This window comes from Sebastes fasciatus, chromosome 19, assembly GCF_043250625.1.
Source record: "Sebastes fasciatus isolate fSebFas1 chromosome 19, fSebFas1.pri, whole genome shotgun sequence".
Classification (NCBI taxonomy): Eukaryota; Metazoa; Chordata; class Actinopteri; order Perciformes; family Sebastidae; genus Sebastes; species Sebastes fasciatus.
Genome location: NC_133813.1, coordinates 21369419 through 21392373, shown reverse-complemented (window position 1 = coordinate 21392373; position 22955 = coordinate 21369419). Strand labels below are relative to the sequence as shown.

The following is a 22955-nucleotide window of genomic DNA, read 5'->3' as shown; positions in this document are numbered from 1 at the left end:
GCTTTTTAAAATGGGAAGCTGTGTGAAGCAGACGGGCTGCTTTAGGGCATGAGGAATAACTTATCAGTGTTTAAATTATGGTTGAGCCAGATGTGGACATGGACTGTAGTCTTCAATCCAGTTGCCTTTTAAGTTACAACTAGATATCAAATAAACTGGATGATTGAGAATGTTCATGGACATTACACTATATGCAATAACATGATATTTTAACATCAGGAATATGTTTCAGCCAAGTCGATGATCAGTATCAGTTCAGTTAGTATCAGAGCAGATCATAGATCTTAGACTACATAATCTGAATACACAAAAATGTTGTTTTTGAGGTTATGATTCAGTCTCTCTGGTCTGGAACATTTTCTCTCTCATACTAAGATGTAAAGCCAAATTTAAAAAGGCAAAATTTCAGTGGTCACGGGTGGGAAAATATGCAGTTAATGGGTAGGAGTGGTGAAAATTTGAGCAAGCTGTCCCTTTAAGAGGATGAGCTGACACTGCCCTTTACTTTGCCTATTTTAAGAAAACATGTTATCTTAAAGTATTTTTTTTTTGCCAGAATACACACATTTACTGCAATAACTAAAAGGGAGTTTCACCTATATAAAAGAAAATGTTGCAAAATTGCTCCTGAAAAAAAATTGCTCCTACAGCTATGTCACCCTGCAGCATGAATTATGTCCATTATGTATTTTAGTGTAGTATCTAATAAGTCATGACAGGCTTAAATACTGTTTTAAAGGTGGGCCTAAAAAACATTTAAAAGGGTAAATTGAATGCAAGTCCATCAATTAAGAACAACCTCCTTCACAACAATAAAACATAAAAAATGAGGGTATATTCTATTTATTTAAACATCTCAGAAACACAGACAGGTGATAATATTGCCCAAGTAAAAGACACTTAATCACAAACCATACTGTGACACCAATAATACACTTGACATGCAAAATATTTAAGAAGCTAGAAAGAAGAAAAGTCAATTTTTTAAATAAAATAAATACAGTTCCACCAATGAAAATCCTTGAATAAGCCACATATTTAAGAGCTAGAAAGAAGAAAAGTCAATGTTTTAAATAAAATAAATACAGTACCACCAATGAAAAAATCCTTGAATAAGCCAGTGTACCCATAGATAATAATAATAAAAAAAACACAGGATACCTGATTTGATTCAGTGGGCAATCCGTCAGAATAAAAGGCTGAGCATACAAGGAAAAGACAGCACACAGCAGTTTGCCTGGCTGCCTGCTATTCTGATTCCACAGAAAACAGCCATAAAACCGTGTTCCCATGTGCCCCATATGCTTCTGGTGTTAGTACAAGCTATGAAAAATGCCAAAAGAGTGCTTGTGCTTAGGCTATGAAACATGGCAGCCTAACATATGAATAATAACGCATATAAAGGATATTAAATTGTCCTGTAGGTGTGCAAAATATCCACAGTTTTCATCAATTAATAAACAAAGAACAATTGTAAAAAAAAAAATGTTTTCTCGTCGTGCAGAGAGAGAGACAGCTGTCCTGCAGCAGAGAGAGAGGCCAGTCCTCTGTGTGTGTGGAATATTCCAGTCTGTCAGAGGCGCGCAAAGCTGAATGGTGCAACCCACCGAGGAGGGTTTCTCTTTTTTTAACAAAGGCCTATAAATAACCTCATGAGCGCAACGTGTTCACCTGTGTTACATACATAAAACTCACACTTTGTGCACTCACTGGGTGGGGGGGGGGTCTAGAAAGAAAGAAAGAAAGAAAGAAAGCATGCGTCTGTCTGTCTGTCTGGCGCCTTGTGACCTGCAAATGGAGGAAAAGCGCGCACTTTGCACCGGGAGCGCGCAGTGCATAACAAGAAAAACAGGCCTCTGACACGTCAACGACTATTATGTGTGTTGTCATGAAGCAAAATAAGCTGCTGTACGCACACTCACACGCATACACCAACAAAAAGGGAGTGCGTAATAGCTCCAACTTTAGTATTTTCTAGCACTTATAAATCACTCCGGTCTTTGTTTGGAGCCACAGAGAGCAAACCCCCCAGTGTTGTATTTCCACCCAGATACAGAACAACAGGGCTGCTGCTGCTGCGGAGGAGGATTCCTCATGACCTTATATGGCAATGTGGGGGGTTGCAACAACACGCTCTCATGGCAACCGTCCAGAGCTCTCGGATTACTGCCGTTGCCAGGGCGCGTCAGCCCAGCAACCACACAGCCCAGCAACGCGCCACTAGTATTAACTTCCTTTTTACGCACTTTTCTTCTATTATACTTCTGAAACACGCCATTCGAGTAAAAAAAATCCCCCCTTGTGTCGTTGTCGGTGTCAAGACTTCCTGTTGTATCACAGAGAAACGTCCTCACAGCTCGCTGCTCCTTTCACCGAGTGAATGTGAGCCTCTCCCAGTTATGGCGCAGCAACATTTTACGCACAGTGCTTCTCCTTTGTCTGTAAAGAAGCCATTTTGAGACAGGAGAAACAGCAGAGAAAGCCATAGCAAAGTGTAGACCTACATATCACCAAAAGGTCTCTTTTGGACAAAAGGGAAGCATGAAATTTACAAGATTTCTCCCTTTAAGATTTTTTTTTTTAAGACTTGGATTACATGTTTTTTTGAAATACAAACTGTAAGTTTGCAAATATCAAATCAAAAATATACTTTTTTTTGCAAAAGTCAATATAGTTTTTTTTATTGTAACGTTTTAACCACAATTCATGTTTTCTGTCCTCTATTTAGATTACATTTAGACATAAACATGTGAAAAAAGTGAAATAAGCTCAAAAATCCATTACCTTTCAACACATTTCCTGTGGTTTTTATGTAGCTCAGTTAGAAAATGTCGAAATGGAAGAAGGTTAGAGCCTACTTTGAGTGCAATCCTGTCTTCAAGGAGAGAGAAGAGAGAGAGGAGATGGTTTGCATATTGCCCACACAGATGATGCTTGAAGATGCATATTCGCTGGCTGAGAGGCAATGCCTTACTGATCACACAAAAAAAAAAAGTTTTCAAAAGAGCTTTCTATCTTTTCGTGCCTAATGGATTCCTTCCTTTGCAGGAGACGACACTAACCCACCCCTTATTAATGCCATTATTAGAGGATCCGAAGATGGAGCTGAAAACATTCCTCCTGCCCCTGCGTTTAGGCCTGTTCACTGCATTTCACCAAAGTGCTGAGGTAAATATTTTCACCATCAGAGTTTTCCCTCCATCTGTTTCCTCTTTGACGGTCTATTTTTTTTATACACTGTAAAAATGCGACCTGACTTAGACATTTAAATATGCCCTTGGAAGCAAGGTCAAGCAGACGATTACACTTTGGACGCTTCTTTTAAATGGCAAATGGACAGCACACAAACCTAATCTGGCTTGAGGTTGTGTCTCCACAAGTCGTAGGAAGGAAGAAGGGTAGGCTACAACACACACAAGCCACCAGGGTGTTAAGCGTTGCTGTTGTGAGAGGGGAAGTGTTTAAAGTCATTAATCAAAAGCAAAATGGGTTATCAATCAAACAGTCAAAATAGCAAGGAGCACAATAAACTATTCTGCAAAAAGGCCATCCATGGCCTGCTTTCTGTCATTTGAGGAGCAGTGGCATATATATATATAACCTGGATCGTCTTATATGTCAGCATGCCAGTGATCATAATAAAGTTACAGATGCCAAAATGTCTGTGATCAAATAGCTCAATAGATAAATTGACAGAAAACACTTTTTTTATAACAGTAACTGCATGCCTCACATTTTACATTATTAGCAAACAAATTATTATAAAAGAGTTGAACTTACTCATTGCTACTCATATCCTACAATAGGCCCATACACAGTGCAATGCCCAACAAACAGCCATTACACATTGCCACTTTAAACTGTGTTTTTTTTCTCCTCCCCACTAATTTCTCCAAAAATCATACAGGCTGTTTATTCACCAACATTTGATTTTCTTTTCACTTAAATGCTATTACTGTATTATGGGTGTGCCATGACCTAGTTAAGACAAAGATGGATTCCAAGGCAGAGGAAAAAAGGCTCAAGATGTCACAGAGGGTATTACATCCAGTACATTCTCTTCCTTCTTCTCAATCCTTTAAAAGGAGGAATCATAGTTTTTATCATAGTCCATAGTGAGAGATGAGGAAATCAAGTGTTAGATCCCTTTTTGGAACAAAGGAAACCCCATATAGGCCATTTGAGTCCCTGTTTTTAGGAAAATGGCTGCCGATAGCGCTCGGCCCCCTCTCTCTCTGCTCTGCGTTGAAGGACTCCTGAGCCGTGCCTCTAATAGCAGACAGCTCCTCGGCTTGCTGCGCTCTGATTGGCTCCGCCAGAGCTGCCGCTGTTAACCAGCCAATTGCCCGAGCACTGCAAAAACACCAGGCAATGTCAAACAAAATCCACTTTTAGTCGACAATAAACAACTCACAAACATACTTAAAAATGATAAAAACAATTCGGGGTTAATATTATATGATGTAAAGCTCAAAATCTAGCTGTTTAGTGCTTTTAAAAGCGAGTAACCAACACAACGGTTTGGGCACTAGTTTGTTGACAGAGCACAACCCAGCCGCATTCCAACGGTTATAAACGTTCGCCTTGCTCTTAAATTCACCTTTTTTCCAACGGAGTTTCGTATTGTAATCCTTCAGACATCTCACATTAGCAGTCAACAATAGCTCCTCAGCAGCCGAGCACACAATTCATTTATTTAAAATATACGCCGAAATGTTTGAATGTGTTCACAAAGACATGTTTGTGCATAAAAACCTGCCACCAGCTAATTTTTATTAGCCTTTAGTGGCAGTTAAGAAGATTGCTCCCTGTGTGTCTATAGCTTGTGTTTGCCATTTTAGGTAAATGCAACCCGGCAGATTCGACACAAAATGAGGTTTAAGCGACACCGAAGCTGTTACCAGGTCTAAATTAAATAACATGTATACATACGAAGGGTATTAACAGACTTGTTTAAAAACATTCAATTTTTATATGACAGTAAAAAACATGAAATGGGCTTAAATAGAGAGAGTTTGTGTCGAAAGTGCGGCTAGCATAGAGGGGTGGGCAAAAGCCTAGCGGTGTATTGTGGAAGAGACAGCAGCTCCAGACCAGAGAGAGGCACACAATATGTGTTGGCTCTCGCCGAAAAGGAGGCAGTATTCTTCAAGCTAAAATCATGTAATGTAAGCGGGCGAAGGAAAGGAAAGCGACTTCGTCTTTTCGTCAATTAAAAAGCTGAAACCCCTCGATAGGACGAACCATGTCCAAGCCAGGGGAGAAAACCAGATTGAACGAAGACCATGGCAGAAAGCAGAGTTCAAGTAAGCTGCTTCTTTTTTCCTCTTTCTCCTCCAGCCCTCCTAATAATGCCTGTTTTCCTCCAACCGGGAGCTACGCTAGACCCCCGGTTATCGCCTCTACCAGTGTGTGTGTTTTAAAGTGTTGGGGGCTGGTAACGGGACCGTGTTTCAGCGGTTGCTTCACGGTATATCTCCTCTCTCTTTCCTCTCTCTCCTTGTCGCTGCTGTCGGTTCAGGTTTGGCGAACGGCGGCATGGACAGCAGTCATCATCCCGTCTGCGGCTCGGCGGCGCCGGAGAAGCGGAGTCACCACTGGAGAAGTTACAAGTTGATCATCGACCCGGCGCTGAAGAAGGGATCACACAAGCTGTATCGCTACGATGGACAGACTTTCAACATGCCCGTAAGTGGAGAGAGAAACACCCGGGGGTTACAATAGTAACCGAGGAGCCGTAACCTCCATGATGGGGCTACAATGTGGCTGTGTTGGAGGGGCATGTTCCAGCAACTTGAACTCATTTTTTTAGTCCAACACAAACTGATTTGTGTGAAACTACTTTGCAACAAGTTCTCACCAAAGTTGTGGATGGGATTGATAACAGTGTTGTGTCTCCCCCCTTCATCTCCTGCAGGACCCGGGGATGCCACCGGTGGACATGGTCCGAGACCCGAGGATCGGTCGTCTCTGGACGAAGTACAAAGAGACGGATCTACCGGTGCCAAGATTTAAGGTATCTACTCCCAGAAAGTGATGCCAGCTTTATCCTGAGGCTGTCAAAAAGTGTGCAGACACACCCCCCTCGATCATCTTCTGGATGTCTGGTGAAACTATGATGTCTGAAACCAAAATAACACGTGTGCATGTTCATCTTTAACTACCCTGCTCTTATCTCAGCTGTCACAAATGACCCCCACATGGTGCAACCTGAAAGCACCTCTTATAACTCCTCTCCTCCTCCTCCTCCTTCTTCTTCTTCTTCTTCCTCCAGATCGATGAGTGTTACATCGGCCCTGTGCCTCCCAAGGAGGTGACATTCGCCCGGCTCAACGACAACATCAGGGAAGGATTTCTTAACGACATGTGCAAGAAGTTCGGAGAGATCGAGCAGGTGGAGATTTTGTATAATCCGAAGAACAAGAAGCACCTGGGGATCGCCAAAGTTGTTTTTGAGAACGTGAAAGACGCCAAAGTGGCCGTGCAGTCGCTCCACAAGACGTCTGTTATGGGAAACTTCATCCACGTGGAGCTGGACCCGAAAGGTAAACAACAAGTGATTCAGTCATTCGAGGAGAAGACGGTTGTAACCCACTTTTTTTTTTTTACGCACGCATCTCTTCTGCTGCTGCAGGAGGCAAAAGCATTCATTCATTCATTCAGAAGTGAAGTGTTGAAGCCTTGTGTGTTTTGAGTTATTGGTAGGGCAGCATTATCACGTGTGTAAATTTACTTGCGTTGCCCGGTAACGTGGGATAATTGAATTTCATTGAATGTAAGGCTGCTCCCACAAGCCCAGTGCTCAGGGTGCTGTGTGTACTCCCACTGTGCATAATTTCAGACCTGTAAACAAACACAAACCAATCTGTCAGAGTCCTCTCCCCCTCTACCATCTCTCCTGAGTCGCTTTTTAAATGAAATACCTGCAAGTTGAGTTAGATTTTCACTGTTAAGATTCAAAGACTCTTGCTGCAGAACAGCAACTTTAATTCCTCTCAAGACCATGTAAGGTGTTTATTATTTGACTGGCAACAGTTTTGCATCTGTGTTAATTTGAAAGCAAAATACTGATGTTTTTAATTATAATTTGTACTAATTTTTTTACTAGTTACACAAGTGCTTGAATTATTCCTACAAATTATTTTTCTTTTTATAAATTGTCTAAATAGGAATTGTAGTTAAGTGTTGCACTCTGTCAGAGTCATCTACCCCTTTACCATCTCTCCTGAGTCGCATTTTAAATGAAATACCTGCAATTTGAGTTCTGCCAGTAACACTGTTAAGATTCAAAGACTTGCTTCAGAACAGCAACTTTAATTCCTCTCAAGACCATGTCAGGTGTTTATTATTTGACTGGCAACAGTTTTGCATCTGTGTTAATTTGAAAGCAAAATATTTTTAATTACAATTGGTACAATTTTGTCCTAGCTATACAATTGCTATTCTCTTGAATTATTCCTACAAATTGTTTTTTCTTTTTATAAATAGTTTAAATAGGAATTGTAGTTAACAAGTGTTGCACTCTGTCAGAGTCCTCTACCCCTTTACCATCTCTGTTGAGTCACATTTTAAATGAAATACCTGCAATGTGAATTAGTTTTTCCGTCAGTAACACTGTTAAGATTCAAAGACTTGCTTCAGAACAGCAACTTTAATTCCTCTCAAGACCATGTAAGGTGTTTATTATTTGACTGGCAACAGTTTTGCATCTGTGTTAATTTGAAAGCAAAATATTTTTAATTACAATTGGTACAATTTTTTACTAGCTACACAAGTGCTATTCTCTTGAATTATTCCTACAAATTATTTTTCTTTTTATAAATAGTCTAAATAGGAATTGTAGTTGCACTCTGTCAGAGTCCTCTACCACTTTACCATCTCTGTTGAGTCACATTTGAAATGAAATACTTGCAATTTGAATTAGTTTTTCCAGTCAGTAATACTGTAAAGATTCGAAGACTCTTGCTGCAGAACAGCAATTTTAATTCCTCTCAAGACAATGTAAATTTTATAATATTATTTTAATATTATTTGACTGGCAACAGTTTTGCATATGTGTTAATTTGAAAGCAAAATGCTGATGTTTTTAATTACAATTTGTACAAATTTTACTAGTTACACAGGTGCTAATTATTCCTACAAATTATTTTTCTTTTTATAAATAGTGTGCTTAAAGTGTTGCATTTTGTGTAGGATATGTTAAATCTATTAAGACATGTTTGGGCAGTTATATTACAGCATGTATAACATATAACGGTTCAGATAACCATATGTACATTCACGGTATTTATTGTATTGAGTTTTATAGTTTACAGTTCATTAGGGCTGACTCGAATGCTTCGAAGCTTCGACCGTTGCCATGGTAATCTACCTCCAAATCAGTATTTGAATGCCTCGTTTCGTTTTTTTAATATTTAAGTATAGAAAAATAATTTAGAAATCCCCAAATAGCCCATGAATTAAGGAATAATCCCACAACATTATTCATATTCAACATTAGTTATTCTAAGTTATTCTCAGAGGGATATCGCTGTTTGTTATGTGAAGAGGTGCGTGTGTGTGTACAGTAGTGTGGCAGTGTCACTGTCCCGAAGCTTCCAATAGCTTCGAATATTTCTCACCGAAGCTTCGAAGCCCAAAAAATGGTGTTCGGGACAGCCCGACAGTTCATATATAGGCAGGCTTTATTATAATTATAGTAATATATTACTGTAGTTTGTAACGCTCCCACTGTATATAATTGGGAAGTGTGAACCTAGAAAGGAAAACCACATACATGTATCTACAAAAGTTTAGATTCTGGGTTCAGCAACCAGATTGGTTTTAATAAAGCTTGCTGGCATTAAGCCCGCTTCATAGACGACTTGGCATCAGACCTTTCTTTTACCTTTCTGCAGGTGAGAATCGCCTTCGGTACTTCCAGCTCCTGATGAATGGCAGCTACACTCCGCAGACCCTGCCTGTTGGTGGAGAGGAGGCCAGAGAAGTCTCCCCTCGTAGCCTGGCAGAAGCCTTACTGGTAAAAAATGCGTCTAACATGTTCATGTGTTTATTAGCTCCCTTACCTGTGGCAGTGGGAGATCTATAGATAATAATATACAGTTGTTTAGTACAGTCTCTACTGTTTTTTTGCAATGTCAGCCTGGTGAATTGTAGTGTTACTTTTGTAGAAATAACTTACCAATCTAAGCTGACATCCTTATCTGTAATCCATTTTATCAGTGCAGCAGGTGGTGGAGTAGAGCAGAGGAAATGTTATCCAGACCCTTGCCTGTGGACTGAAATCACAAAGCCAGTGAAATGTGCACTTTGGCCTCGTAGCCTGAGATCCCCTAGGCATTGTGCCGAGACTCTCTTATCCACTAGTTGCTTTAAAAAAAAAAAAAAAAAATCTTTGCACGGGGAAATGTAACTGTTGGTCATTTTGGCAATTATTTTTCATGACTGCATTGATATACAGTAGCTCCTAAGTTACAACCTAAAGACATTTCATTTTTTAGTTGTGTTGTCTGTGACACCTGGATTAATCTCGACCCTGTTTGTCTCCTCTAAGGCCTGCGAGCCCATCCGCAGGTTGTCCGAGAGCAGCGTGTCTGCTGTTGGAGGAACATTGCCACCCAGCAGCTCCACCACTCCTCTGTCCCATGAGACGGGCTACTCCAGCCTAAAGCAGGACACACCCCAGTCCCAGGGAACCCCTCACACCCCCCGGCAGTCAGGTACGCCCTTCTCTCAAGACTCCAACTTCTCCAGTCGTCAGTCCACGCCGGCGTACCAGTCCAGCCGGGCCGAGAGCTCCGGAGGTTACAAAAACCGCAGACACGAGAGCAAGTTCCAGGATGCGTACAACCGCAGACCGGAGAGGCCTCAGTACCGCAGCAACATGTATCGAGGATCGACGTCCGAGCAAGCGTCCTTCAAACAGCACCAGCTCACCCCACCTGAGCCTCCGCCCTCCACCCCCTCCTTCAACTACACAGCGCCTCCCCCTGCTACGCCCAACTTCAAATCCGCCTTCTCGCCCTACCAGGCTCCTTTGCCTCCCGCGTTCCCCCCGTCGGAGCCTGCTTTCCATCACCCGGCCCAAAGGGAGGGTGAATACCTCCGACCGCCGCAGCCGCCTCTGGCAGCTGCCACTGACTTTTTGCCCGTCAAGGACAGACCGGAAACTCCTCCGATCCCAGAGCCCCCGCCAGAGCCCGTGCCCCATCCGAGCACCCCTCCTCCTCAAACACCAGAGCACTGCCCCTCACCTGGCTCCCCCGGGCTTGATCCAGAGCGCAATAGCCTGGATTCCCGCATTGAGATGCTCCTCAAGGAGAAAAGGACAAAACTGCTGCCGTTCCTGGAGGAGCGAGACTCGGACACTGAGGTGCGAATGGAGGGAAGTCCGATTTCCTCCTCGTCCTCTCAGCTATCCCCAATTCCCCCTTACACAAGCGGCTCCCAAGGTGGCCCACACAACTCCCGTCCCTCCAGCACCGGCCTGGAGGATATCAGTCCGACCCCACTGCCAGACTCGGAAGATGAAGAGCCAATTCCCGGAACTGCCTCGCTGATCAAGAGGATCAGCTCTCCTGTCCCGGAGAAGATGAGCAACAGTGACCTCAAGGATGGACATTTTCGATGCCACACTCCCACGGATAAAATGGACGTGGTAAGACCCAGATTTGTTTTCTTATATTTGCATGAAACTTGTTTATATTTCAATGTGTTAAGTTGCATTTCACATTTCCAAATGTAGCTCAAACAAGCTTGTATTGGTAATCCGTGTTAGCTGATAGTAGCGCGGTGCTGATGTTTACTCACAGCTGTGACGGTAACACTGAGGACACAGGAAGTGAGGTCTAGTTTCAGTGCAGAGTGATAGTAGTAAACTTTCCTTTTCGTTTCATTGTTTCTCATTAAGCCTTGTAAAGGAAGTAACAAGTTTACAGCAATCTGTGCATGAAGGCACCACAAAAAAGGTGTTTGCTCTTTTTAATTTTTGTGCAGAGCACAAATACGATCTTTAAATGACTAATAAGCAGTGTTTGTACCTGTGATAAAAGTATATTTGTTAGCACAATGGTCTCTGAATATGCGTATCAAAGATGTAAAACAGTTGACATAAGTTATGAATGAAAAGTTTTAGACATAACTCACAGCCATACAAATACCTTCACATTCACATGAAGTTGATCTTCTTGTTTTGAAGACATAGTAACGCCATCTGGCCTGTGATGTTGTATTTCTACACTGCGTTGAAAGGAGAAATAAGAGCCGCTCTGCTGTTGGGGAATTGAACACTCTTGTTTCCTCTTTCTAACGCTCACCACACGCTCACACGGAGGAAAACACAGTTTGGCAGTTAGCCCCATTCAACAACACACTTCCTGGTTCTGCCGAGCCTGACAGTCAGGATTGGCCGCAGCGTCTCCAGTCTCACATTTCAAGTTATCCCAAAAGCAAGCACGGCAAACGAACAGGTCATTTGGATAACGACGCCACTCCCATGCTGAGTTTACTCTCCTTTAGCTTCATTCCTGCAGCATTCGTAACAGAAATCCTTTTATGATGACAAACGGCAGGGAAGAGGATTCAATGCTGATGTTGTTCAAAGTGTTGCGCTCACGTTATCCGTAATGGTTTTAGGAGAGGAGTTTGGTGCCGAGAGCAAACAGCTCTGTTTGGAAACATGCTGACCAACAACATGGGTCAGCTGTGTTTGACTGTGCTAGGGTGAACTTGTGAACTTTGAACTTTGAACTTTGTTGCTTTTATTTTGAATGATTCACTGAGTAGCTATCACACTTCAGTGCTTTCTGATACTGACCAAAGTGCTGTAGGTTGGTATTAAGTGCAGGTATTATTTACTTATTCTTTAATCAGATATTTAGATAAAAATAAACTGTCTGCTTGTATTTAAACATATAGGTTTATGTTTCTCAAAGTAAGGCACCCAAAAAAGAATATTGCCTTGGTACCATTACAAATGGTGCCTTCAAATGAAACTCGTGAGCTTGTGTTACAACATGGGAAGTCGTGGACACGATATGCTTGGCGTTCAAGTGGTTAAGTCGCAGAGAACACCGCTGCTAAGCAACGGCAATATTAACGTTACTGTCGGCGTCTAGAAGCCACAGAGGCTAACAAATTTCAAGATTAGGTCGTTTGGAATATCAACATTTTCCTCAGAAATATTATAAAATTACGAAGAAAATAAATATACGACTAAAATTACAATATATTAACTTATCATGCAAAAAAAAATTTTACTTCCATGGCCTACGCCGTTTCTGACAACGTCAACAAACGTCACAGCTCGTGAACTTTCCATGTACGAGGTCGTGAATGCCACGAGGGGGGCGTTCATATGGATTCTTCTCGTGAACACAGTCGCGACCCCATTTGAAGGCACCATGAATCTCAGGTATTGTAGAATACCTCAGAACCAGTTTTGGGAAAATGTCAAACTACACCTGTAATTAATGTTAAACCTAAAGGGGCAGATTGATAAAACAATCTTAACTTAAGATCCACTTACTAGCTTTGTTCTGAGCCCTTCAACCTTATCTCAAGTAGAGCTGCAACGATTAATCGATTAGTTAACAACTATTAAATTAATTAGCAACTACTTTGATTATTGATTAATCGATTTGACTACATTTTTGGGGCTGTCAATCGATTCAAATATTCAATCGCATGATTGTCCATGGTTAATCGCGATTAATCGCAAATGAATCACACATTTTTTGTCTGTTCAAAATGTACCTTGAAGGGAGATTTATCAAGTATTTAATACTCTTATCAACATGGGAGTGGGCAAATATGCTGTTTGCCCAACAGGCAACAACAGCTGTCAGTGTGTCAGTGTGCTGACTTGACTATGACTTGCCCCAAACTGCATGTGATTATCATAAAGTGGGCATGTCTGTAAAGGGGAGACTCGTGGGTACCCATAGAAACAATTTACATTCACATATCTTGAGGTCAGAGGTCAAGGGAACCCTTTGAAAATGGCCATGCCAGTTTTTCCTCGCCAAAATTTAGCATACGTTTGGAGTGTTATTTAGCCTCCTTCGTGACAAACTAGTATGACATGGTTGGTATCAATGGATTTTCCCTAGGTTTTCTAGTTTTATATGATGCCAGTATCTTCATTCTGGCTCTAAAACTGAGCCCGCTAAAACCAAAAAAATCGCAAGTTGCATTAAAGCATTAAAAACCTAGTGGCATTAAAACAAATTTCCGTTAATGTGTAATTATCACGTTGTCTTGACAGCCCTAAACAAAAGTCAAAATTCTCTGATTCCAGCTTTTTAAATGTGAATATTTTCTGGTTTCTTTCCTCCTCTATGACAGTAAACTGAATATCTTTGAGTTGTGGACAAAATAAGACATTTGAAGACGTCATCTTGGGCTTTGAGAAACACTGATCGTCATTTTTCACCATTTTCTGACATTTTATAGACCAAACAAGTAATCGAGAAAATAATCGACAATGAAAATAATCATTAGTGGCCTAATATCAAGGTCTTCATAAATTGATGGTGTTTTCTTGGTTGTCATGGAGATGAAAAGGGCAGACAATTGTACTTGTATAACCTGTGAAAAGTAGATGTTGACCTCGCATAGTCCTGACAGGCTGTCCATCTTCACACAGGCTCCTCAGTCGTCAGGAGAAGACATGGAAATCTCCGACGATGAGATGCCCGGGACTCCGAACAGCGGCGCAGAGTGTGGCAAGGGCATCGTCATAAACTCTGCGGTGTCGCCGATGCAGACCATTTCCATCCCTCCTCCCGGCTTCGCTACTCTCCAGCACCAGGCTGGCTTCCAGCTCTCCCATCACCACCTGGCCCCTCACTCTGCCGTCCCGGGACATCCTCACCTGGCCGGTCATCCTGGAGTGCCTCACCACATGCTGCAACACATGGGTCCCTACGCTCACAGCATGGTGCCACTGGTGCAAATGGAGCTGATGAACTGCTTACGGTGGGAACAGTGGAGCACCGTTCCCATGTCCTTCCAGATGCAGCAGCAGATGCTGAGTCGCATGGCTCAGACCAGAGGGCCCTATCCTTATCCACACTTTATAGACAGTGGTGCGTCTGCGCCGTACGGGGCACCCTACCAGCCTGTGAATATGGGTGCTACACCCGTTAGCGGCGCAGCAGCAGCACCCGGACAACAATGGCAGAATCCCAGTATACCAAAGTTCAACCCTACTGTTCCTCCTCCTGGATATGAGACTAAAAAGGAGGATCCCCACAAGGCTACTGTTGACGGTGTGCTGCTGGTCATTGTCAAGGAGCTGAAGGCCATCATGAAGAGGGACCTCAACCGCAAAATGGTGGAGGTGGTGGCTTTTAGAGCTTTTGACGACTGGTGGGAAAAGAAGGAACACTCGGCAAAGGTAAGTTATTTATCTCACCTTCCACGCTACAAATACAGGGTCAGATACAAGCAAAGAGAGCTTATATATATACACATGCACAGTATGTGTGGGGGAAATGTACTTGTCCTGACTTCTAACCCGCTGTTAAATCAATTGTTAAAACAGTCTAATAACGCCCATATTATATTATTTCATAATTGAAGCCATGAATTGTTGCAACATCAATAACCACTCATTTTAGTTTGTATTGCAACACAAATATTCATGATAAACATCAACTCAATAAAGAAAAGAACTTACCATTATTGTGGTTGTGTTGCCGTGATAAGATTACATAATTAATCAAGTAAATTAAACAACAATGTGGATGATCAATTCATTGTTTAATTCATTAAATTATATTCAATTCAATAAATTGTTTAATTTATCAAGGTAAAATGGCAAATATTCCAGATTCTCAAATGGGAGGCTTTGTCGCTCTTCTCTGTTTTCTATCTGGTTAAATTGAACATGTTTGGGCTTTTTAGACTGTCGATCAGACAAAACAAGCAAGTTAAAGACATCTCCTTTTACGATCAATTAGAAAATGGATCGACTCATTACCTGAACGTGAAAATAATCCTCAACTGCATTTGAAGCAGCAGTTGTTTCATGAAAATTGATCTGTAGACCGAATCCAGTTATTTTTCAGTATAATAACAGGGTTTAATACGATAACTACCCAGCATTAAAAAATCATATTGTTTATTTCCCCAGGTCTCTTTGACTCCGGTGAAGGGTGCGGAGGGGAAGGAAGAAGAAAGACCCAAACCCAAAGAGACGATGGGTTCAAGTCTGCTGGAGAACTGGAACAAGGGCGAGGGACTGGGCTACGAGGGAATGGGCCTGGGGATCGGTCTGCGAGGGGCCATCCGCCTGCCTTCCTTCAAGGTTAGCCTCCAAGTTTGTCTTTCTAGTAAAAACAGAACAAGGAGGTAGTGTCCTTTTTTTTTTTTCTCGACCAGTTGCGCCGCCAGTTTGTGTTTAATGGTTGCATGTTGTGTTCAGGTGAAAAGGAAGGACCCGCCCGAGGCTGCAACAGCGGGGGACAACAAACGAGCCCGACCCTCCACTCCGGTGGATGACGAGCTGGATGATGAAGGTAACATCTCTTTGTTCTACACATTTACACTCTCTCTTCTTCCTGGGCGTTATAAAATGACCAATAGCTAATTCATCTCGTGGCTTATTCCTGTCAGACCGGGATCGAGACCCAGCCGAGCTCCCGTCGGACGATTCCAAAATGGATGCGGACGGCGCTGCAGCGAAGCGGCGGCACTCGCGGCCGCTTGAACTGGACAGCGAGGGAGAGGAAGAGGTGGACACCTCAGGAAAGGAAGAAGAGTCGTTGTCCGACAGGGAGGAGGAGGGGCCTGAAACAGAGGCTGCGGAACGGCTGTCGTCAGGCAAAGTAAGCCATCTCAAAAACTTCCCGTTAATTGTGTATCAGTTGGATTGTTCGCATAGTGTGCAATGAATATTTGTGCATTTTGTAAACATTTCTATGATGTGTGATCGTCTCTTAGGAGACCGCCGACGAGGATGGTGATGATGAAGACTCATCCAGTGAGAGCGCTTCCTCAGATTCGTCTGACGATGGTACTTTTAAATATCAAACAGCAACAACTTACTTGATTTATTTTTTTTATTTTTTTTGCCTGTGTACTGTAGTTCATCTTTTCTTTTCCCCGTTTCTTGCAGAAGCCGAGAGTTCATCTTCCTCCAAGGCCAGCTCCGACTCCTCAGCAGAAAGTGCAGACTCCTCCGAGTACGAGTTAAGCTCCGAAGAGGAAGGGGATGAGGAGGAGGAAGACGAGGAGGCGGCGGCAGCGGTAGATGTGGAGGCCGAAGGCAAAGCGGTAGAGACCTCCTCGTCGTCCTCATCCTCCTCGACATCGTCCTCTGATGAAGAGGAGGGGAAGACGGAGACCAAGCCGCCGAGCCCTCCTGCGGTACCGGTTCCAGAGGATAAGGAGGACAAGAGGAGCAGGGAGGAACTAAGCAGCAAGCCCAAACGCAGACCTCCTAGTCCTAAGGAGGAGGTGAAAGAGGACCTGAAGCCGCCATCGTCCAAAGGCCTCCCAGGTGAGTGTCCGCTTTGTTATTCAGCTCAAAGGTATTTATCATTTTGCAGTGTTGATGTCAGATGTTAAATGAAATGAATGTCTTGTCTTGCAGTCAAAGAGCGAGACATCAGCGTAGACGGCAACATTCCCGTAGTGAAGTCTGAACCCAAGGAGCCCGTACCGAGTCTTCGGCCGCCCACTCCCACGGGCGCCCTGCCCGACAGCGTCCAGGAGACGAAAGCCAAAGGTAAAGCAGAGCCTGAGGAAGTACCCTGCACCCCCGCTCAATTAACCCCAACCCCCGTAGATGCAAACAAACCTCTCCACAAATCTGCCTCCGCATCTTTAATGCACCTCCCTCTCCCTCCTCACCCGGCAGTAGAAGGTCGTTCCCTCCTTCATCCCCCTCCCGGTCCCCTGCCTGACCTCCCTCAGCGGGCCAGGCTCCCCACAGACGAGGATATCCCCCGCACGCCGGGCAGGGACCTGATGGAGCGTGCCCGAAGCCTGGGCAAGTCCCAGAGCACGGACACGGTGCCCAACACACCTGGTAGCGATGCCCCGCTGACGGGCAGCAGCCTGATGCTTAGCTCCCCTCACATCCCCGGTAGCCCCTTTTCCTACCCTGCACAATCCCCTGTCCTTAGCGCTGGAGTCCCCCGCACTCCAGGAAGAGACTTAACCTTCACCCCTGTCTTCCCTGACCCCACAGCACTGACTCTTAATAGGAAAATATCCTCCGAGAGCCTGGACGATAGACCCGTTTTTAAGGAGCCGCCCATCAGCGCTCTGCCTAACCAGGCCCTGTCAGCCGGAGCAGAGCTTTCAGCCAGTGTCCCCGAAGATCTGCCCGCCGGTCTCACTGTAGACGTCCCCGTGCCATCAGACACTGCTCCATCGAAGAGAAAACCTGGACGACCCAAAGGCAAAAAGACCCCGGCCGTCTCTGCAGCCGATGAGTCTTTGGAGCTCTCATCCGAGTCCACCACTCTGCCTCACGACGCACATCTCAGCGATCTGTCCGCAAAAACGATATCCGCCAAGTCCCCCGACCACCCGAGCCTGGACTTCCGGGAAGGAGAGGTGAAGCCTAAGACGGTCCTACCTGCCGAAGACGGCTTCCTGTCCTACAAAGAAGAGAAACCTGTGGTCGTGAAGCCTACGCGGAGGGCGCGGCGAGGCTGGGAGGAGCTGCTGCTGGACAGCCTGTCGCCCGTCGCCTCGCCTCACCGGCCCTACTTCGCCCCGCGCTCCGACTTTGAGGAAATGACCATCCTGTACGACATCTGGAACGAAGGCATAGATGACGAAGACATCCGGCTTCTGCAGATCACTTATGACAAGATGCTCCAGCAGGATAACTGCAACGACTGGCTCAACGACACGCTCTGGGTCAACCATCCTCATATCCTTTACTGCTCAACATCGGCTGGTTTACACCAAATGTCGTCTGTCACATTAATATTTATGTATATGTCATGTTTCAAAGTTACAAAGTGCTCCACAAAGCAGTCCAGTCAAATAACACTAAAAAAGATAAGTATTTTCTAATTTAATAGAGTTGTTTTGTAGTGTGTGTGTATCACATAGCAGCCCCCTCTGGTGGTGAAAAGTAGGAACTCTTTTGGCTGCTATTGAATATCTGTTGAGCTTCAGAAGTGTTTTGGCATCTCAGCTGTGGTTCCAAGGCCTTCTTTTCAGTTTCTTTCCTTGACTTCCCTGCACCTACCAACATCCCCCGAGTGAAGAAAAAGAGAAGAGACGACGGCATGAGGGATCACATGACCGGCTGCGCGCGAAGCGAAGGATACTACAAGATCGACAAGAAGGACAAGATCAAGTACCTTCAGAGCACAAAGCTGCAGTATGAGGAGCCGCCGGTCGACACACAGGTGAGGACAGATTGTGATGTCCGACTTCTGCGAAAGTGCTAAAACATCAGTGGCATGATATACGTTAAAGGTCGGGGTCGTAAAGATTTTAGAAACATTTTTGTTATATTAGTTGAAATTCTCATTACATCCCAACAGCAATCAAAAAATCAAATGCTCTCACAAAATAAGAGAAAAAAATATCTGTGGCTGTCGCGGAACTTTAATAAACCCGTCCAATCATTTAATTTGACCCGAATGAAATGAATGGACGGGTTACCTATCTGTCTGTCTGTTTACCTACCTGCCTACCTGCCTGCCTGCCTGCCTGCCTGCCTGCCTGCCTGCCTACCTGCCTGCCTGTGCGCACTCTGCCCGTGCAGTCATTGTGCATCTCCGGACTCTTCCACAAGATGCTAGCCTGACAGCTATGAGTACTAAAATAGCCATGTTCACCATTCTCGTTCATTATGATGCGTTTACGTTCGTAATGATAATTTTGGGGGAGTGGCTTTGGAAGGAGGCCTGAAGCGACGGACTGTCAATGTTGCTCACTTTTCTCACTAGATTTAGTGACGTTTGGAGCTAGTGCTGCTCGCTATTTTCATTAGAAGAGTTGACAACATTGGGCTTGTTTTTTCCAGCTAGATCATTTTTAAAATGTAGTGTGCTCTTGCTAGTTTCTCAACATCGCCCACCTTGCTCTTTAACCTACCGTGGGTGAACTCCTCTAACTCCCAGCTCCTCTCTCTGCAGGGTATGAGTATTCCTGCACAGGTCCACGCCTCTACCAGAGCTGGCTCGGAGCGGCGATCGGAGCAGCGACGTCTGCTGTCCTCGTTCGCGTGTGACAGTGACCTGCTGAAGTTCAACCAGCTGAAGGTAAACGCAGTCAAACTGAACTTTGCTCCAGTGGGCAGTTTGGTTCACCCTGAATTTTACAGCAGTAAGCAGAAACACAAGTTTTATTGTCAATTGACACTTTGCGCCCTTTTTCTCTTTCAGTTCCGTAAGAAAAGGATCAGATTCTGCAAGTCACACATCCACGACTGGGGTTTGTTTGCTATGGAGCCCATCGCCGCGGATGAAATGGTGATCGAGTACGTGGGACAAAACATCAGACAGGTGAGAGGCAGTTTTTTTCTTTTTCTATGGGTACCTAAACAATGATTAAATTTTTACAAATCGACTTGGATTCATCTGACATCTGTTCCATAATGAAGAAATATTTAAATAATTGCATTCAAGATTTATGATGGATTTATACTGTATGTATGTAGACTTTATGGTTTGCATAGAAAATGTCTGTTGCAAAAGGCAAGTTTATTAGAATTCGTAAGATGTCAAGTATGCAGGGAAATAACCAAAACTTTGATGCATGGACTGCTGTAACAGAAAGGGTTTCAACGCCAAAGTTTAACCTAACTTTGGAGCATTATTTAGCCTGCTTCCCGACAAGCTACCATGACACGATTGTTACCAATGGATTCCTTAGGTTTCTCATTTCATATGATACCAGTATGTTCACTCTGGCTTTAAGATTGGGGCAGCTACAGTCAGACCTCTAATAAGTGACAATTCTCCGTTGGCAGGTTATTGCGGACATGCGGGAGAAGCGCTACGAGGAGGAGGGCATCGGTAGCAGCTACATGTTCCGCGTTGACCACGACACCATCATAGATGCTACGAAGTGTGGCAACTTCGCCCGTTTCATCAACCACAGCTGCAATGTAAGCCAAAATCCGCATGATGCTCTTTTTTGTAAAAGCTTCATCACCACCTATATGAAACAGAAACAGAAGCTTAACAACAATCTAATTGTGTGTTTTCCTTTTCAGCCCAACTGTTATGCGAAGGTCATCACGGTGGAGTCTCAAAAGAAGATCGTGATCTACTCCAGGCAGCCCATCAACGTCAACGAGGAGATCACGTACGACTACAAGTTCCCCATCGAGGACGAGAAGATCCCCTGTTTGTGTGGGGCAGAGAACTGTAGGGGAACGCTGAATTAACGTCCACGCGAGGTTCTCCAGGTGTGTAGAAGTGCTGTCCTTATATTTCATTCAAGTTTCCGCACATGTTGAGACTCCGGATGAGGAAGAACTGAAGAGGGAAGGTTTTATTCTGGAGAAGAAAAACCTGCAACTCGTCTGCGTGACCCTCTTCAACATATTAAACTCTAGATTGTTTACGATTTATGGTGCTCTTGAAATAAAAAACGCATCGTTTTTTATGTCTGCCAGTGACCCAGAACTTACTTAAAACACTTTGACTTGCTCGTGCAGCATTTCGTCCCCTCAACGTCGGACAGTATTTCAGCATGGCTCCTTCCACGTCCAGTCCTGGTTTTGTACAGTTTTACACTTTTTAAAAAAGAAAATCTCGTTTGTTTCATAAGCTTTACGTACACCACACGTGGTACAAGAAAAACAACACATGTTAAGCTGCTCACTAACACTGTTGAGACGCACAAGCCCGCCAGGAAAACGCCTCTCTGTGGGAGAAGACGCGGTCGGGCACCTGAGCAGATGGGATGACGGTGGAGTGTCGCAGCCCGACACTGGACTACAACCCTGCTTTCTCACGCCTACCTCCTCTGCAGCAGTTTTCTTGGACATAAATCAAACTGATATTTAAAAAAAGTAAATCAAGTAATACAAATGGATAAATCCTGCCACAAAATCTGGAATATTTGGATATCACGCCTGCTTTCACCAGCCAATAATGGATCATGCTGCTTCCTATTAGTTTATGCAAAAAACAAAAACGTGCAAAATTTGTATTAATGATAGTCCAGTGTTTTCCAGTTTTGTTTAGGTAATTCTCCTCTTGCTTGTTTCTTCAAAGACACTATATTTGTGTGTGAATGTGTGAGTGAATTTATCATCTTAGTGTGTGTGTGTGTGTGTGTGTGAATGCGAGTGCACTGCCCCCTGTAGGCCACAGCGTAGAAGGCCGCCCAATCATGCAGATGCAAGGAAATGAAAATTGAATCAGTCCCTGTCTACATCCACTGGGCAGCTTTTGAAAAAACCTTCTTAAACTAAGTTTTCAACTTATGAAGAAATAACTATTCCTCATTTTAAGTGCCATATGGATGTGTAACTGTCTTTGTTTAACCTGAGCAGGCCGGTGACGGACATAAAGGAACGTTTTTGTTTTCGCCTGGAGCTGTGTTAACATGCATGTTGCAAAGAATTGCTGCCTATTTTTTCACCGCTGTGGGAGTTTGATGATGCGTCCTTCATCTGTACCTGGGATGACTGTCTCATGTTTGTGTCCTCTTCATATAACACTCTTATTACTCTACCAGTGTTCAATGTTTCCTGCGAAACAGAAGTGTTTCTACAAGGGTTGTTAAGATAAAAGAAAAGAGATGTTTGTGAATGCACTCGAGGCTTGCACTTCTGCTTTACGCCCCACTCTCAGCCAATCATTTCCCCCCCCTTTCAAGACCAAGTCAGTCATCGCTTTGCATTCAGTTGGATCGATTATGGAGATTTTCTTTTTTTTTTTTCACCAGTGATGTTTATATTGTATATGATTACTTGTACAGAAGATCTAAAGCTTTTTTTTTTTTTTTTTTATCTTCACAAGGGTAACACTTTTAAGATGCATCTTTCTCTCTCTCTCTCTTTCTTTTTTTAACAAAAGACTGAGTATTTAAAAATATTTTCAGGGATCTGTAAAAGGAATCTGAGGGTTTAAAAAGGTTGTTTATTTAAAGAAAAAGGTCCACTGTGTACAGGAAAAGTCTCCACCTCCCTTTTTGAAAGATTGTTTCTTGTAGAAACGTCTTCATTTTCTGCCCATTTGCTTTGTAATCCTACAATGTGTAAATACTGTAACTGTGAATACTATATAAATATATATATATATATATAAATATATATATTTTTGTTCCCCAGGATTTGCTACGCGAACACAGCTCAGAGATCTATGTAACATATGAAGCGAGCGATGAGCTGGTAGCAGGAGATTCAGCTTGTGTCAAGCTTTGTTTTTTTTTTTATTTTCTGTTGTAAATTCTATGAAAAAGTTGTTTGCGGTGTGGAGAAAAAAACAAAAAGGTGCAGAATTGGCATGGGAAGAGGAATGAAGCATCAGCCTGTTTCTCATGTCTATTTATTACACAACAAATGTATGAAAAAGGAAAAATGGAAATAAAGCAATTTTGCATACATCCATAAACAGTGGTTGTTTTTAATGGGACATGGGGCAAACAATGTGGGAGGTGAAATACAGTAACTTGCTATACAGTCAGTGGATTTATTCATTGATGGATGGTTCATCTGAAATAAACCCTCACAGTCCAACTCGGGCTGACTTTTCATGAATGGAAACAGTAGTCAGCAGCTGACCAAACCAAACGAGTCTGTGTCAGGCTGGTTTGATGGAGGACCGTGTCATGTGATTCACTGTCCTCTGACAAACACACCATGTTTCACACCACCAGTAAAATGAAAACATTCACCAGTAAAGTGGTGAATGCAGTAAAAGTAAGCAGAACATGAAAAAAAGATTGTATGTATAGGCTAATGTAGATTCATCATGTGTAATGTAATCCAGGATCCAGAAACCCTGTGACATGGATGACAA

At 43.4% G+C, this 22955-nt stretch overlaps 1 protein-coding gene and 1 long non-coding RNA gene across 5 annotated transcripts; one reads left to right on the top strand and one right to left on the bottom strand.

The window, feature by feature from the left end:
- Window positions 1-827: 827 nt before the first annotated feature.
- LOC141757871 (uncharacterized) lies at window positions 828-5991 on the bottom strand. 2 transcript variants are annotated; one of them, XR_012591767.1, is made up of 2 exons: window positions 5861-5991; window positions 828-4353 (listed from the first exon to the last, which is right to left on the bottom strand). It is a non-coding gene; the product is annotated as an uncharacterized LOC141757871 (long non-coding RNA). The 2 variants fall into 2 exon arrangements; XR_012591766.1 differs by lacking the exon at window positions 5861-5991 and adding an exon at window positions 4601-4742.
- On the top strand, window positions 3049-22547 carry setd1ba (SET domain containing 1B, histone lysine methyltransferase a). Of its 3 annotated transcripts, XM_074618767.1 has the most exons (19): window positions 5167-5306; window positions 5522-5688; window positions 5918-6016; window positions 6275-6545; window positions 8898-9019; window positions 9554-10657; window positions 13646-14398; window positions 15137-15310; window positions 15428-15521; window positions 15619-15830; window positions 15946-16018; window positions 16121-16504; window positions 16598-16732; window positions 17198-17890; window positions 18211-18377; window positions 19113-19238; window positions 19362-19481; window positions 19949-20086; window positions 20195-22547. In XM_074618767.1, exons 1-19 carry the CDS (start codon window positions 5246-5248, stop codon window positions 20366-20368), a joined length of 5067 nt encoding a protein of 1688 aa, XP_074474868.1. In that variant the 5' UTR covers window positions 5167-5245; the 3' UTR covers window positions 20369-22547. The 3 variants fall into 3 exon arrangements, with proteins under 3 accessions (XP_074474866.1, XP_074474868.1, XP_074474865.1); XM_074618765.1 differs by lacking the exon at window positions 5167-5306 and adding an exon at window positions 3049-3168 and having other exon boundaries at window positions 16598-17890; XM_074618764.1 differs by having other exon boundaries at window positions 16598-17890.
- The last annotated feature ends 408 nt before the right edge of the window (window positions 22548-22955 follow it).